Source organism: Miscanthus floridulus, chromosome 15, assembly GCF_019320115.1.
Source record: "Miscanthus floridulus cultivar M001 chromosome 15, ASM1932011v1, whole genome shotgun sequence".
Classification (NCBI taxonomy): domain Eukaryota; kingdom Viridiplantae; phylum Streptophyta; class Magnoliopsida; order Poales; family Poaceae; genus Miscanthus; species Miscanthus floridulus.
The window spans coordinates 73,729,293-73,744,377 of record NC_089594.1 but is presented as its reverse complement, the minus strand read 5'-3'; the positions used below and the strand labels follow the sequence as shown (position 1 = coordinate 73,744,377).

The 15,085-nt window shown below is 44.3% G+C and overlaps 1 protein-coding gene across 1 annotated transcript; it reads right to left on the bottom strand.

The window, feature by feature from the left end:
• Positions 1-7,930: 7,930 nt before the first annotated feature.
• On the bottom strand, positions 7,931-11,943 carry LOC136506734 (putative disease resistance protein At5g47280). The gene is made up of 4 exons (XM_066501625.1): positions 10,951-11,943; positions 9,375-10,125; positions 9,068-9,279; positions 7,931-8,883 (listed from the first exon to the last, which is right to left on the bottom strand). The coding sequence occupies exons 1-4, from the start codon at positions 11,798-11,800 to the stop codon at positions 8,051-8,053; spliced, it is 2,646 nt and encodes an 881-aa protein (XP_066357722.1). The 5' UTR covers positions 11,801-11,943; the 3' UTR covers positions 7,931-8,050.
• Between the last annotated feature and the right edge of the window lie 3,142 nt (positions 11,944-15,085).

The following is a 15,085-nucleotide window of genomic DNA, read 5'->3' as shown; positions in this document are numbered from 1 at the left end:
AAGAGAAGACACCCCAAGAGTAAATCAAGATCAACCATGAAGATGGTGGTGATTTGATGATAAAGAAGAAGAAAACAAGAAGGGGTGGAAAGGCAAGGCATCCAATGCAAACTCAAGATGCTAAGATGATGAGCAAGAATGAAGATGAGAAGAAAGATTATGCTCACATCAAGTGCTTCAAGTGTGGAAGTACGGTACACTTTGCCTCTAAGTGTCCTACCAAGCTTGAGAAGAAGGCTCAAGCAATCTATGAGAGGCAAGGCAATGAGAAGCACCATATGAGCAAGGAAGAGAAGGCTCAATCAAAGAAAAAGTGATACTCATGCCGGGAAAGGGGACACATGGCACATTCATGTCCCCTTGGTGACATTTCTAAGCCTATTTCAATTGTTGATAATAATGTGCTTAGAAAGGATGGTAATGGTACCTCTATGGTTGCTATTGCAAAACAACCCGCTACTCATACTAAGGCGTTGCCTAAGTATGTTGCTCCTAACTTGAGAGGACCCAAACTTGTTTGGGTACCATCAAAAAGTGGATGATTGATTGTAGGTACCATCGGCATTGGAGACTTGATTCAATTGATTTTTTATTGATCATCATATGTTAAGTCAAGATATGAAGCCTAGTGCACATCCAAACCCAATGCCAAGTGAAAATTGAGTGAAGTCCAAGTGCTATCAACATACAAGTGTTATAATTCAAGTTGTTGGTGATTTATTGGATATATTTGATGACTTGCAAATAATTGAGTTGAAGCTTGCTAGTTGGATGATCATGAGCTAACCAAGGTATATCTCTTGTTGATCATTTCATTTGGGTACATATGAGTTGATTGAATTGGATAAATATGCAATGTTGCTTGCTATGAGATGATTGAATGGATAATTGATTAGTAGTCAAGTTTGGATTAATTTGTGCTGCATAAGTTCATAAGATGACATTTAGTAAGTGGATTGAATGGATTTATGTCTTGTGAAAGTATTCAAATGAGTTAGTTTCAAGTTTGATTCATATTTGATGAAGTGTAGCTCAAGTGATTGAAATCTGTCTTATATTGAAAATCTGAGTGAGCTGTGATCTTAGCCATGTTTGAGTAATCAAAACTTATTGGATTGGTATGAAAATTGGTGTACATGCTTTAGACTTATGGTATGAGATTCTGTAGAAATTTCATGAAAATTGGATAAGAAATGCTTCGGTTTTGGAGTGGTTCTTGTCAGCTACAGTGCAACAGTTTTCAGCATATAGCAGTGGTGGAAGAATTAAAATCTGGTAGCAATCTGGAAGTCAAATAAAGCTTAAATTTTTACAGCTGCTCGATAACTTAGTGAAGCACACCTCCACCAAATTTCATGGTATTTGGATTTATACTTTGGGAAATATGCTTATTCCTTTGAAGGGTACAAAATCCGTTAGAAAAGTGACAAATATTGGATTGATCTAGAGTCACTTTGATTGAAAGGTCCTCAAGTTGGAAACATGGTTACAAGTGTTTGAGGTACCTAAGTTTGGTTTTGAGATGATCTAGAAGCATGACAAGCAAAGAGTACAAGGCTATTTGATTGTGGAGTGTACTTTGCACACTTTTGGTACTCAAGATGAAGATCAAGATCAAACTCAAGTTGAAGATGAAGTTTACGTTCTAGATATGATTAGAGATCATTTGGTAGAAACAAAAAGACTTAAAGAAGGAATCAATGTTACTCATCAACTTAAGTCCATCACCTGGATCAATCAATCAAGCTATTTCAAGTGAGTATTAAGAATGATTCTTTAGAAAAAGGTCACTTCTCCCTAGTGTAGGGGCTTGCCGCATATGTATAGGTAAACCAAGTATGGTACTTGGAAGGCTAACATGGAAGTGGTGATTCGAGGGACATTTGAGATGCTTAGTTGAAGCAATCAAAAGGGTTGATCAAGAAAAGCAAGCAACACCCAAAAGAAAGCTAGTCATGATATTTCAAGTGGTATTCCAAATAGTTCTCTCATGCAAGCAAAAGATCAAAAGATGAAGCAAGCCAACCACAACAAGAAAGTGCACTTAATCATAAGTGGTATTCATTTCATATGGGTGAAGAGTGGAATTCAAAATGGTGTCTATTGGTCTTCACCAAGCTTATAATTGGACTTCACATTGCTATTGGAGTAATGAATTGGAATCTATGTGACTATCCTCTACTCCAACATAGCAAAGGTATCATTGTAATGTGTATGATCATTTCATCCCTTACTAGTATGTGGTTAGTGCATATAGTACATGCCTCATAGGATCATGCATAACAAATGAAATGTTTAAATTCATAGCCTACCACTATTGCTTGAATGATTACTTGATCTAGTGGTTAGTATATGAATTTGTTCATGAGCTAGTGATCCTAAGTACTTGATCTAATTTGGATTGCTAACAAGTGACAAGTACAACATTGGCAAGATAACCCTTGCAAGAGGTGTGAAGAAGCTTGTCATTGGTTCAAACTGGACTTGAAAGCTTAGGCAAATCAATTTAGTTCAAGTTAACCATAGAAGCTCATGATAGTGATAAGAATACAAGCACAAGACAACAATGCAAATGGATATCTAGTTTGTTTGTTACAAGTGGTATCTAGACTTAAGTATTTCATCAAGAATCTACAAGTAATATCTAGATCAACTTACAAGTGATATCCTATAAGTGGTACTCATGAAGATAGCAAATGTTCAAGAAATACTTTTTATTGATAAATCCAACAAGTGGTTCCATACTAGAAAATTCTTTCAAGTGATATCATATCTACACATGGTATCAATCATGCAAGATGATGGTTCCACAAGTGATCCTCAACTTTAAGTGATCATCAAATGAAGAATGCATCCTTCACCTACAAGAGCTCAAGTGTATCAAATGGATGACCCATACTATCACATAGGGGGAGGTGTCCCACAAATTGATCTCAAGATAAAAAATCTTATGTATGGTATCTCAAGAAGCCCTACACAAGATACAAGTGGTACAAGTTACAAGTGGTATTTACAAATAGTGTCATTCCAACAATCAAGTGATGCCCATAAAAAATGCAAGATTCAAGCCTCAACCATCTACCCCAAATGCATACCTTTGCATCAATGAGAAGCACACCTTTTATGGAAATTGATGACAAAGGGGGAGAGATTGTACAAAGATATGAAAGCTTTGAAATTGAGATTGTACAAGGGGGAGAGATAAGATATAAAAGCTCAAAGAAGTAGAGGTTGGACATGGACATGGACAAAGAGGGAGCAACATTGAAGAAAAGAGATGGATCAAAATTCTTGGACAAGAGAAGCACACAAGTAGGGGGAGCAAGCTCATGAACTTTGATTGATTGCATTTGATATGTGCATATTCATGTGCTTGCTTGCATTGCATAAGCTCTCAAATTCAATATGCATGCTTGTGTGGTGTATGCTAGTTGTAGAATTTGATTGATAAAATGAAAACTAGTATGTATAGGATGATAGCTAGACACTTAGTATGCTTTTTAAGTAATGATAGTACCTTGCTTTTAATGTTGATCTTACAAGGTATCTATTGCTTTTATTTCCAAGTGATATCTAGCTAACCTTGGTGCTAAGGATGAACTTAAAGGTGCAACTCCGATTGGTACACGCTTCAAAGGTTTATTCTATACACCTTAGTATCATTTAGTAGTAATTACTCTCCCACAATTTTAATATATACATATGTGCGAGCTTCAAAACAAACACTCTAGCACATATGTAGGGGGAGCTAATACTACCATTTCGGGTTTGTGGTACTTGTTCAAAATCATTTTCACATGGTAAAATTGCTTGGGCAAGCAACATGAATCCAAAAGAGATTAATTTCCACATCTTTGTAGAGTTGTCATCAATTACCAAAAAGGGGGAGATTGAAAGGTCCTTGTGTGGTTTTGGTAATTAAGTGACAACCTAGGTGGACTAATTGTGTTTATGTGAGATACACAGGTGACTAGTCCATAGGTACATATGTGTGAGCAACATATGCCATGAAGGTGAAAATGGCTTGGAGATGTTGCAAAGCTCACACATGTGATGATGAAGAAGCTCATTGCAAATGAGACATGACATTGAGTCATGTGATCAAGGTGGAGAAGATCTAGACAAGACTTGGCTTGATGGACCGGTTGCAAGCGTGAAGGGCAAGTTGGAGGCTTTGAAGCGATGGACCGCGTGACGGTGAAGCTTAAGCAAGACTTGGCGCCGATGGACAAAGGCAACGGTGAAAAGCAAGTGAAGTCAAGATCGATGAACCAATATGATCATGTGATGATATGAAGTGGATCATATCATTGTTGATTGTGTTGGTGCATGTGTTGCATCGACATTGGAGGAGATGGAATGGAATGCGCAAGGCAAAGGTATAACCTAGGACATTTCATTTCACCGGTCATAGGTGTGTAAAGAAGTTTATGACCGAGTTTAGGATAGATGGCTGTACTATCAAGAGGGGCAAACTTATTTGCATATCGGTCATCTAGTGCCACTTGAGTGATCTAACTTTGCATCGTCGCTAGGATTGAGTGGCGTGGCAAGTTGAGTGGCTAATCCTTTGGAAAATGATTGTGAAAATGCTAACACACATACACATGGTGGTGTACACTTGGTGGTGTTGGCACATTTATAAAGGAGATGAAGTTAGAGTTGATGTGGGTCAACTCGGTGAAGGAACGGAGGCAAGGGTTCGTAACTCCACCGGCGGAGTATCTACCCGTAGAGTGCGGCCAGTCCGACGGTGCCACCGGCACCCTACTAAAAAGATAGGGTCTCACAAAGTGGACCGGACGCTCGTCATGTGGTGATCGGACGCTGGGGTCCTGCGTCCGGTCAGTGGCGATAGAGAGCGTGCGAGCGTCGGTCTTCGACCAGACGCTGGCGCTGGAAGTGACCAGACGCTGGTAGGGTGCGTCCAGTCAGGCTGACGTACGGTGACGTAGGCGACACAGAAAAGTTGGTGAAGGACCGGACGCTGACGCTGCGTCCGATCGTGACCGACCGGACACGTCCGGTCGCGACTGGTATCTTACTGGAAATGACCGGACGCTGGGGTTGCTGCGTCTGGTCAGTTTGTGCAGCTGCGTCCGATCATCACTTGACTGTTGAGATCAAGTGACGAGGTTGAATGGAGGCGACACATGGCGAGCATCCGTTGACCGGATGCTGAGGTCTTGCGTCCGGTCAATACGACTGGAGCGTCCCGAGTTTTGCCCAGTGAAGGGGTAATGGCTAGTTTAGCCCATAGGGCTATAAATAGAAGGTGGCCTCGGCCATGGCTGGCACTGAGCACCTCGGGGGACTTTGTGTCCATGCTTGAGAGTGCTTGGGAGCCCTCCATCTCACATATGCTTGATAGTGATCATCCGATTGTGTGAGAGAGCGATTCTAGTGCGATTGCATCGTGAGGTTACATCGAGTGGCACTAGGTGATCGAGTTGCAAGCCGGTGGTGCTTGTTACTCTTGGAGGTTGCCACCTCCTAGATGGCTTGGTGGTGGTCTCTGTTGAAGCCCGCAAGAAGCTTGTGCGGTGCTCCGGAGAAGAGCTTTGTGAGGGACATTGTGCTCGCCCCGTGGGAGCCGCGAAGAGCAACTTTAGTAAAGCGTGTCATTGAGCTACCCTCACTTTTGGGATAGGTTCTTGCAGTGCTCGATGTGAGGGCTTGGTGGGTGATGCCAATTAGCCGCCGAACCACCAAGTGAGCGGTCGACACAATGGGGACTAGCGTGTTGGCAAGCACGTGAACCTTGGGAGAAAAATCACCATGTCAACCTTGTTCTTCCCGTTGGTTTGCATCCTCATTACACAAGCTTGAAATTACTTTTATATACTTTGTGCTTGTGTAGTTGCTCTTGTATTTAGTTAAGCTTATGTAGCTCACTAGTTACCTTCTTGCTTGTGTAGCATAGAAGTGGCTCCCTTGCGTGGCTAATTTGGTTTGTGTAACCTTGTTAGTCACATTGCTTAGTTTGTGTAGCTAAGTATTTGCGCTCTCTAATTTGGCATTGGTTGTCTTGTTATTGAGCATTGCTAGTGAGCTTAGGTGGCTTTGTGCTTTTGCTTAATAGCATGTGTAAGAGCTCCCTTTTTGTTTAAAGTACTAGTGGCATAGGTTTGTGTAACCTTGCTTCTAGAATTGGTTAGGTGAGCTCTAGGTAGCCCGACACCTTTGTTGCTTAATTAGTATCTTTGGAAGGTGCTAGAGAACATAGATAGAGGGGTGGTCTTGGCTAGACCGATAGTCTTAATTCCGCACTTGTTTCGGTTAATTTTAGAAAGGACTATTCACCCCCCCTCTAGTCCGCCATCTCAATCTTACACCTGAGCACTGGGTGATGTACTTCAACGACACCCTCAACATCAACGGTGCTAGTGCTAACATTTTATTCATTACGTAGACCAAGGACAAGCTCTTATACGTTCTCCGAATACATTTTTTAGCCTCCAACGACGCCGCCGAATACGAAGCATGTCTCCATGGACTTCGTATAGCCCTCGAGCTCGGCGTGAAATGTCTCATGGTATATGGAGACTCCGTGCTGGTCATCAACAAACTCAACAAAGACTGGTCCTGCTCCAGTAAGAAGATAGACGCATATTGCGTCAAAATCAGGAAACTCGAAGGGAAGTTCTACGGTATCAAGTACCACCATGTGGTACGAGATCAAAATCAGCTCGCTGACCACCTATCTAAGATAGGCTCTTCTCGCGCCGCGATTCCACCTAGAGTTTTCGTTCAAGACCTCTTTACATCGTCTATTAAGGAAGAGAAGGAAGTTCAAAAAATTCCCCCAGTCGAGCAGCTGGTGCTTACAGTACCTTCGTCGGCCGCCGTTTGGAGGGAACAGTTCATCAAGTACCTTACCAGCGCCGATGTACCCACCGACAAGACCGAAACCGAACACCTAATCCGTCGAAGCAAGCATTATGTGCTGGTGGACGGGAACTTGATGAGGAAAAGTACCAAGGAAGAGATACTACATAAATGCATCATCCCAGAAGAGAGAGTGAAACTACTTCTCGAAATTCACTCTGATTCCTGCCGCAACCACGCGGCCTCGAGAAACTTAGCTAGCAAAGTTTTCTGAGCTGGTTTTTACTGTCGACGGCCATCGCTAATAATTTGTCACTGGATGGAGATTGCCGATGTCTGGTCATGCGGCGCGACCCTCTACGTGATGCTGGTTGGCGGGTATCCTTCTTAGGATCCTGAAGACCCTAAGAATTTCAAAAGGACAATTCAGGTCCCTCTCCCCCAAGCTGACCTCGTGGGCGATGGCACGGTGAGCTACGAGGAGCCGGACCAGCCGATGCAGAACATGAACGACATCATGCAGATACTGGCGGAGGCAACAGTACTAGCCGATGGCGCCCGCGGAACGACCCAGTTGTTGTGCGACGACCTTGATGACTTTGACGACGACATGGACCTGGACTCGGACCTGGACCTCGACATCGAGAGTGTATGCCATGTAATCATGCCAATGATTGCTGGCCGTCCTCATTGTAAATCAGTCTGTCGAGAGTTGCTGATGCTCTGGTTGGAACTTGGAAGAGCTCCAGCTTAAGAAGCGATCACTGTTCTGTGGCATGGTGATCGTTTGACGCCCTGAATCTAACCGTTGATCCATACTGTACCGCTGTCTATTGTGTAGCATACTAGCATGTAGAACTTTATCATGTACATTTTGAGAACCGCTGCTTGGTCTCGCTTTGCTGAAACTGAAAAATGGAAATGCTGTTTATGTTGTTAAATCTTTAGCCCATTTATATAGTTGTGTTTTGTGCGAAGAGAATAGAATACTACAGTACTGTTTTCTGCGGTTATTTTGTTAGTGCATTTGTATTTTGGAACGAGGAGTTGAAGCTTTGCCACCGAAGAGTGAAGAGTGGATGCATGAACACTTGACTGAACATGTCAAAATTGGCCGGTGGATTGATGACTCTCCCTGCACTACACAGGGGGAAGCAACATATAAACATCATCATATATGTACACGGTCAGTTTGGAAGCCACAGCATCCAGAGACGTGACATCAGTCCGCTAGCCAGTCCAGGTTGTAGCACTCTTCGGCAACCTGCACCCGGAGGTCAGGGATGACCTGCTCGGCCTCCCTCCACAGCAACGCCGTCTCCTCGTCGCACACGACGTGGCCGAGGGACTTGAGCGACGACGACGACCGCGGGAGGCTCCTCAGGCGCGAGCACTCCCGCATGTCGATCTTCTCCAGGCTCGTCAGGTGGCCGAGCTCCTCCGGGAGGTCGGTCAGGTTGATGCACTGCGATATGTCGAGGTACTTCAGCCTCTTCAGGCTGCACACCGACGCTGGGAGCCGCCACAGCGCCGGGCAGGCGTACACCCGGAGGATGCTCAGGCAGTGCAGCTTGCCCAGCTCGTAGGGAAGCTCGGTGAGGTCGTGGCAGTTCGAGATGGAGATGGTCTCGAGCGAGCTGATCTCGCAGATACTTGATGGCAGCTCCTTCAGGTCTATGCAGTGGTCGATTGTGAGGTTGGAGAGGCGCGGAAAAGTCATCGACAGGTCCATCGTCGATCCTGTTAGGCTGCTGTTCAGCTCGCAGAGGACGAGGGAGATCTTGTGCAGGTTCTTCAGCGGGATGGTGGTCTTTGGCAGCGGCGGGAGCCTGATCTTCTCCAGCCAGAGACTCCTCAGGCCGTTGAGCGTGGTGAAGGCCGTTAGGTTGTCAAGGGCTGCACTGCTGGTGCCGTAGTTGATCAGCACCAGGGCTTTCAGGTTCTGCATCGTCGCGATGAACGGTGGGAGGTAGTACAAGCTCGAGGCGAAGTTGAGGATCAGTACTTCTGCCTTGGGGAAGCTCATCTGGAACCAGTCAGATTCTTTCATTTCACCTGGAGTTTTGGAAATAGTTTGTCAGATCATTCTGTCCCAAGGAAGAAAGCACATGCATGAAATAAACTACGAGTACTGTATGAAGGAAACGTTTCAGAACAAAGCTACAAAATCACGTTCCTCTAATACTGGTGTTAAACAGGAATTTTTGGCACTGAATATGTTGGATGACTAATTCTGTACCTGTATGAATGGAAACTATCTGAGCTTCAAACGGAGTATCCTTATTCCTCTGCCAATCCCTCGGAAGTGTTTCTTCCCTTCTTGGCATCACCAACCGCCTCCGCTTGTTCAGAGGGTCACGCCCACTCATGTGAAGAGCAAGATCTCTCAACACATCATGTTGTGTCACCGAGTAGTCATGGTAGCTACTGTACAAATCTCCAGCCTTGTTCCTGCAAGCAGAGCAGCAAAGGGTTAAAAACCCTGTTATTTGGGACATCTCAATTCCAGAATATTTTGAAGCACATAGATGGCTGATGATACATACTGTGCATCATTGACGAGGGTAAGAAGGTTCTTGTTTGAAAGCTCAACCAAGATGGCAAAAGCATCTGGTTCATCAAGGTCATGAATCTCCATCCAGATGTTGATCAAGACATCAAGGGGGATCTTCTTATCTTCTGGGAAGCAGCCCAGATCAAGGAAACAATCTCTAACCTTCTCTGACAAGCACTCAACGCTTGCCGCCATTCTCTCTAGAAGCTTGGTCTCATGGGAGTCAGAAATAGCCTCTCCTCGAGACAACCGGTTCTTGGCGCTGAGCCATATCTTAGGAGGCTGATCGCGCAACGATGCACCAATGACTTTAAGAGCCAGAGGAAGACCTCTGCACTCTGCAGAGACCTGCCTGACCAATTTCTTGTCAGCAGTCTGCGGAACAGACTCCTGATCGAAAGCAGCACGGCAGAAGACAGACAAAGCCGCTGCCTCATCTAGCAACTGCATTTCATATGTCTGCTTTACCAACGTGGGGAACTTGAATCTTGATACAACTAGAGTCTTGCACCCAGGGAACTTGAAGATGAGCTCCTCAAGCTGTGGGAAAGACCAAACATCATCAAGGATTACAAGGACAGGTCCTCGGTCCCTTGGTCCTAACTTGAGCTGCCATTCTGGGATCTGGTTGTATGCACCAAGCACGATGTTGCCGCTGATCTGCTCCCACAGCTTCATCTTGATGGTCTCCAAATTTGCGGATTGTGAGATCGTCTCAAAGAAGATCCTATCATTGAAGTAGGCTGTAGAAACAAAGAAAGTATGTCAGAGTCATGAAGGGGGAAAAAGGCTTGCAATAAGGGATCAGATATGTATACACAAGCTTTCGATGAGATCCAAAATCATGAAGCTTAGATGAACTAAGGTTTGGGATAGCAGTCACTTCAAATCGGCCATTAGATATTGTTGTGGCAATTGAATTTAAGTTTAGTATGATCTTTTTTATGGAAAACAGAGATGATGGAGTTATGAACACAGGAAGCTCAAATTAGGGCTCTCTTATTACTGCTAAATCAACATAGCCAATCCCAAATCCTTGCACTAAAAGAAGACCCTACCTCCAGATTTTTTTTCGAAGCAGCAAGTTACTTGGATCTGAATTGGGTTTATTCTTTGTGAAATAGATTTGGTTAGTCTCATGTGCCGTTCATTAAGCAGGTATCTATCTTGATTCAAGTAGCCACCATGGTCCATGAACACGATAAGGCTACTCAAGTCCAAGCAGAGTTTCAGAGTAGCTGAGTTGTGAGAGTTCAGACGCAATCTAACCTCATCGCAATAGTACAGTTGCCACTAGCTGGTCAAAGCGCCAAATTTGACCAAGCATGTGGTGTGGGGAAAAAAAAGCATCAACCTCGCCTTTACCTAATTGCACGATAGGCACCCAAACCAACCACCGAAGATGCCATGCCCCCCAATTTGGAGAATTTTGCACCCAATAATTCATGGGAAGATGCAATTTTTGCACGAAAGGACAGGACGATTCCGAGAAAGATGCGACCTTTGCACACGATTTGGAAAAGGATTGAAGGTAAAGATGGTTAGGATCTGGTCCCTGTTCTCCTTACCTCGGACCTTGTGATCCCTGAAGATCTCCATGGCGAGCGTGGTCTTGCCGCTGCCGCCCATGCCGGAGATACCGACCACCTCCCAGCCGCCGCCGCCGCTCATAACCATCTCCTTCACCTTTTCCTTGGCCACCTTGACGCCGGCGCCAACCATCCCCTCGTCTTCATGTCCCTCGGTGAGGTCCATGTCCATGGCCATGACCCCGGCCTTGGCGGGCGCCGCCTTTATCGGCACCGACATAGACACAGCCATGCCCTTGTGCGGCGGCACCGACATAGACACAGCCATGCCCTTGTGCGGCGGCACCTCCATCGGCACAGCGGCGAAGGCGGGCTTGGCGAGCGGCGCCTCCATCAGCATGGGCACGCCCTTGTGCGGCGGCGCGACGGGGACGGAGAGGGCGGGGGGCGCCGGCGGCTGCGCGGCGGCGGCGATCTCCTCGACGCGGCGCTCGAGGCGGCCGATGCGGGCGTCGGCCTCGTCGCGGAGCCTGCGCACGCCGCCGATGACGTGGGCGGGGGCGTGGCGCTCGAGCCAGCGCGCGATGCCGCGGTCGGCGGCCTCCATCCGGCGCGACAGCTGCGCGGCGCGGTAGACGTTCCAGCGCGGGGACGCGGCGGCGCGGCGGGCCAGGTCGAGCGCCTCCCGGACCCGCGCCGCGAGCTCGCCGAGCTCCCCGGCCGAGCGCTGGCCGGCGTGCGGACCCAGGCCCTGGACGAGCGGCAGCAGCGGCTCGACGCTCCGGCGCAGGCGCTCGGCGGTGGAGCGGCAGAACAGGGTGCCCTGCACCGCGTGCAGCAGCTCCCGCAGGGCCTCGCCGGCCAGCTGGTCGAGCAGCAGCCGGTCCATGGTTGGTCGCCTTCCTCTATCTCTATCGCCGCCCTCGGCTCTGCTTCTGCTCCTTCTCCTGCTTGCGTTGCGTGTGCTCGGTGGAGTTGTTCAGCTGGGTGAGTGAGAGGTCGCCATCGGCGTGGTGGAGGCGGCCGTCGCGTGTGGTATGGCGGGGCGGGGAGTGGAAAGGAGGAGACTAGTTATAGGGAGGCGGGAGAGTGGGAAAGGGCGGTTGGGGGGTCAACCGCCGCGGTGAGGGGTCGCCGGCCACTGGAGCTCAGATCTGAGGGGCTCTCGGTCACTGACACCGCGGCCGCCCACGTGGGCCCATCCCGCCGTGTCCACACCGCTAGTGGTCACCAAGGTAGACCAGACCACCACCATTCACCACAAAGAAACCTCACTTAACCAGTAGACCTGAGCTAGCTTGGTTTACTTCTGGAGTTTGGCCTGTCTAGCTTGTGTCTAGGTTAATTAGTGGGAAAGAATGAAACAAAGGGCAGTAGTGCTTTCATGTTTTTTTTAAAAAATAAATAATATATGTGACTTGAATTAACATGTCAAACACCCTTTATTGAACTGTGATAGTACACTTAGGCCGTCATCCCTCTCATGTCTCTCACATGCATATTCAGTTGTCAGAGATGTGGCAAAGCCACCGGTTATACTCTAGATTAGTAATTAGTATGGAGGCCACATGCATGTTCCCCTCCCTCTCTCAATCTCCCTTAACCTTAATCACATGAGAAATAAGACTCATGTGAATATGTGATTAAAGATTTCAAAGACTTGAGAGTCTTGGAGATGGATCTGAGTCTTGTTTGGTTAATGAGTTGTGGAGAGTACATTTGACACTTGACAGCCAAATAGTCTAAGGCCCCGTTCGCATCGCTGAAAAAATAAGCCAAAACACTGTTCCGGCTGATTTGTTGTGAGAGGAAAATACTGTTTTGGTTAAAAAAAACAAGCTGAAAAAGACGAATTATAAGAGAAGCGAACATGGCTAAGGTAACGTACATGCATGTAGCCGATGGTACAAGGTGATATTAACTTGTAATATTAGATTGCCAGTGGCCACCTTGTTATAGCCACCCAACATGGTCCTTTGCATCTTGCTCACTATTAGGTTGACCACTCATTATGAAAATTGCTAGTGACACTGTACTTGTAAGATCAGTGTCATGTTCGTTTGACTGATAAGCCATGACTGAAAGTACTGTTGGTTGATTTGTTGTGAGAGAAAAATACTATTCGTTGGCTAAAAAAATACGGCTTATAAGCCAAGCGAGCAGGGCGCAGATCACCATAGGTTCAAAAAAAAAAGATCAGATCACCATAGGTTAAAAAAAAAGATCAGATCACCATAGTTTGCATACTCCGAACTCCGTAGTTAAAAGAGATTGGCATTCAAGTTTTGTCTAAGCCTATATAAAAATACATATATTTATATTACCAAATAAATATCATTAGATTATCATAGAACAATATTTTCATAGTATACTATTTGGCGTAAAAATGTGGACAATCTTTTGTATAAATTTATTAGTCAAGCTTACGATAATCTATAATCTAGCCACTTACCTAAAAGGTCCTTATAATTGATTGAAAGCTCATACAATCTTTTCATGAATGACAGCATACTCGCCAATTATTAATCTTCAGAAAATTAAATAAATTTGGAGTTGTTGAGAAGATGATGCATATGCATGATTTGCTGCACCAACTTTCTATGGGCTTTGACCAAGCAACGATCCAACACAGCGGCTAGTGGAGACCTCATTATTCATCACATCCACGGACTATGATCATATTATTACGAGATATTCAAAACTCGGGCCCGGCCCCTTTTTGTCAAATCTGTACATTTTGTATTTCAGTATATATTCAACAAACTACGGAAGCAGCTTTGAAGCCAAATGAGTACACATAGATGTACACCTCCCTCTATTGGTGAAGAGTTTTCATGTGGTCAAACATGCTCACGTGATTTGAGTTTTCGACTTAGCATCGATTCTCATATTTTTAGCTAACTATCATTACTGTATTGAGATCATCGGCGACGAGACGTACATGGTAACTTTATCAACCTCAACATCTTCTGATTCAATCTCAACGTACACGCGTCTATTGAAAAACAATGAGCAAGCTAGTCTTACAAATCAAACAAGTTTCTCTATGAGTCCAGGATATATAGTGTCATTTCATTTTCTCAATCAGTTACTAATTATAAAATGTTATTTATTTTAGTCTCCTATTTAATAAGGTACTCTACCCATTCTCACTTTAGCTTCGTTCTAAGTCAAACTTGTCTGACTTTGATCAAATTTGTACAATAAAATGTATTAACATCTATAACTTCAAATAAACGCAGTGTCAAAACATGTTTTATAGAGAATTTAATAAAACTAATGTGATATTGTAGATGGTGTATTTTTATATAAACTTAGTCAATTAGAGAAGCTTGACTTCGGAAGAAGCTAAAACGCATGATCGATAATTTAGAACAAAGGGAGTGTAGGAACTAAGAAACAAAATTATTCTCTGTGGCTTACAAGTGTGGATCTAAAGCGGATGGTCCCTGTCGAGCATTACTACCTTAAAAACTGAAACTCAATTTATAAGCGTTAGGTAAGTGAACTAGGGTTTTGTAGGATTATTATAGGAGAATCATTCCCTCAAATGAGTAAAAGGATGGTTTTATTGTCGAGTGTGATTCTCGAAGATAGAGGATCAGGTGCATCACACTATTACAGAACACATCACCCTGTATATATATATAGTAGCGCTCTCTCTCTCTCTCTCTCTCTCTCTCTCTCTCTATATATATATATATATATATATATATATATATATATATATATATATATATATATATATATATATATATATATATATATATATATATATATATATATATATATATATATATATATATATATATATATATATATAACTACTATCCTATAGCTGGCTACAAAATAACTTATTCTGTAGCCACTTTGAGGTATGATAATTACTATGTTAATTTACGAGATTATAGTAACTCCTTACTAAGTGGTTTACTATAACGTTATGGTAAATATCCCCATGTGTTATAGTAACCCAACTATCATAAATTAGTATATAAAATTATCGTAAATGGAGGTGGCTACAGAATAACTTATTTTGTAGCTGGCTACTGAATATACTCTCTCTCTATATATATATATATAGTCGTTGAAAATGAAATATTATATATGTTCACTTTCCTTGATAATAAAATATCGATAATAATTCTATGAGCACGTCCGTCCCCAAACTCAC

What these genes read in the sequence shown, in the direction of transcription:
- LOC136506734 (XM_066501625.1), bottom strand. Translation starts at nt 11,800, where the DNA reads ATGGACCGGCTGCTGCTCGACCAGCTGGCCGGCGAGGCCCTGCGGGAG. An exon ending in CAGGGATCACAAGGTCCGAG is followed by an intron (nt 10,126 to 10,950) that starts GTAAGGAGAACA and finishes TTGTTTCTACAG; the next exon opens with CCTACTTCAATGATAGGATC. An exon ending in GATAGTTTCCATTCATACAG is followed by an intron (nt 8,884 to 9,067) that starts GTACAGAATTAG and finishes CCAAAACTCCAG; the next exon opens with GTGAAATGAAAGAATCTGAC.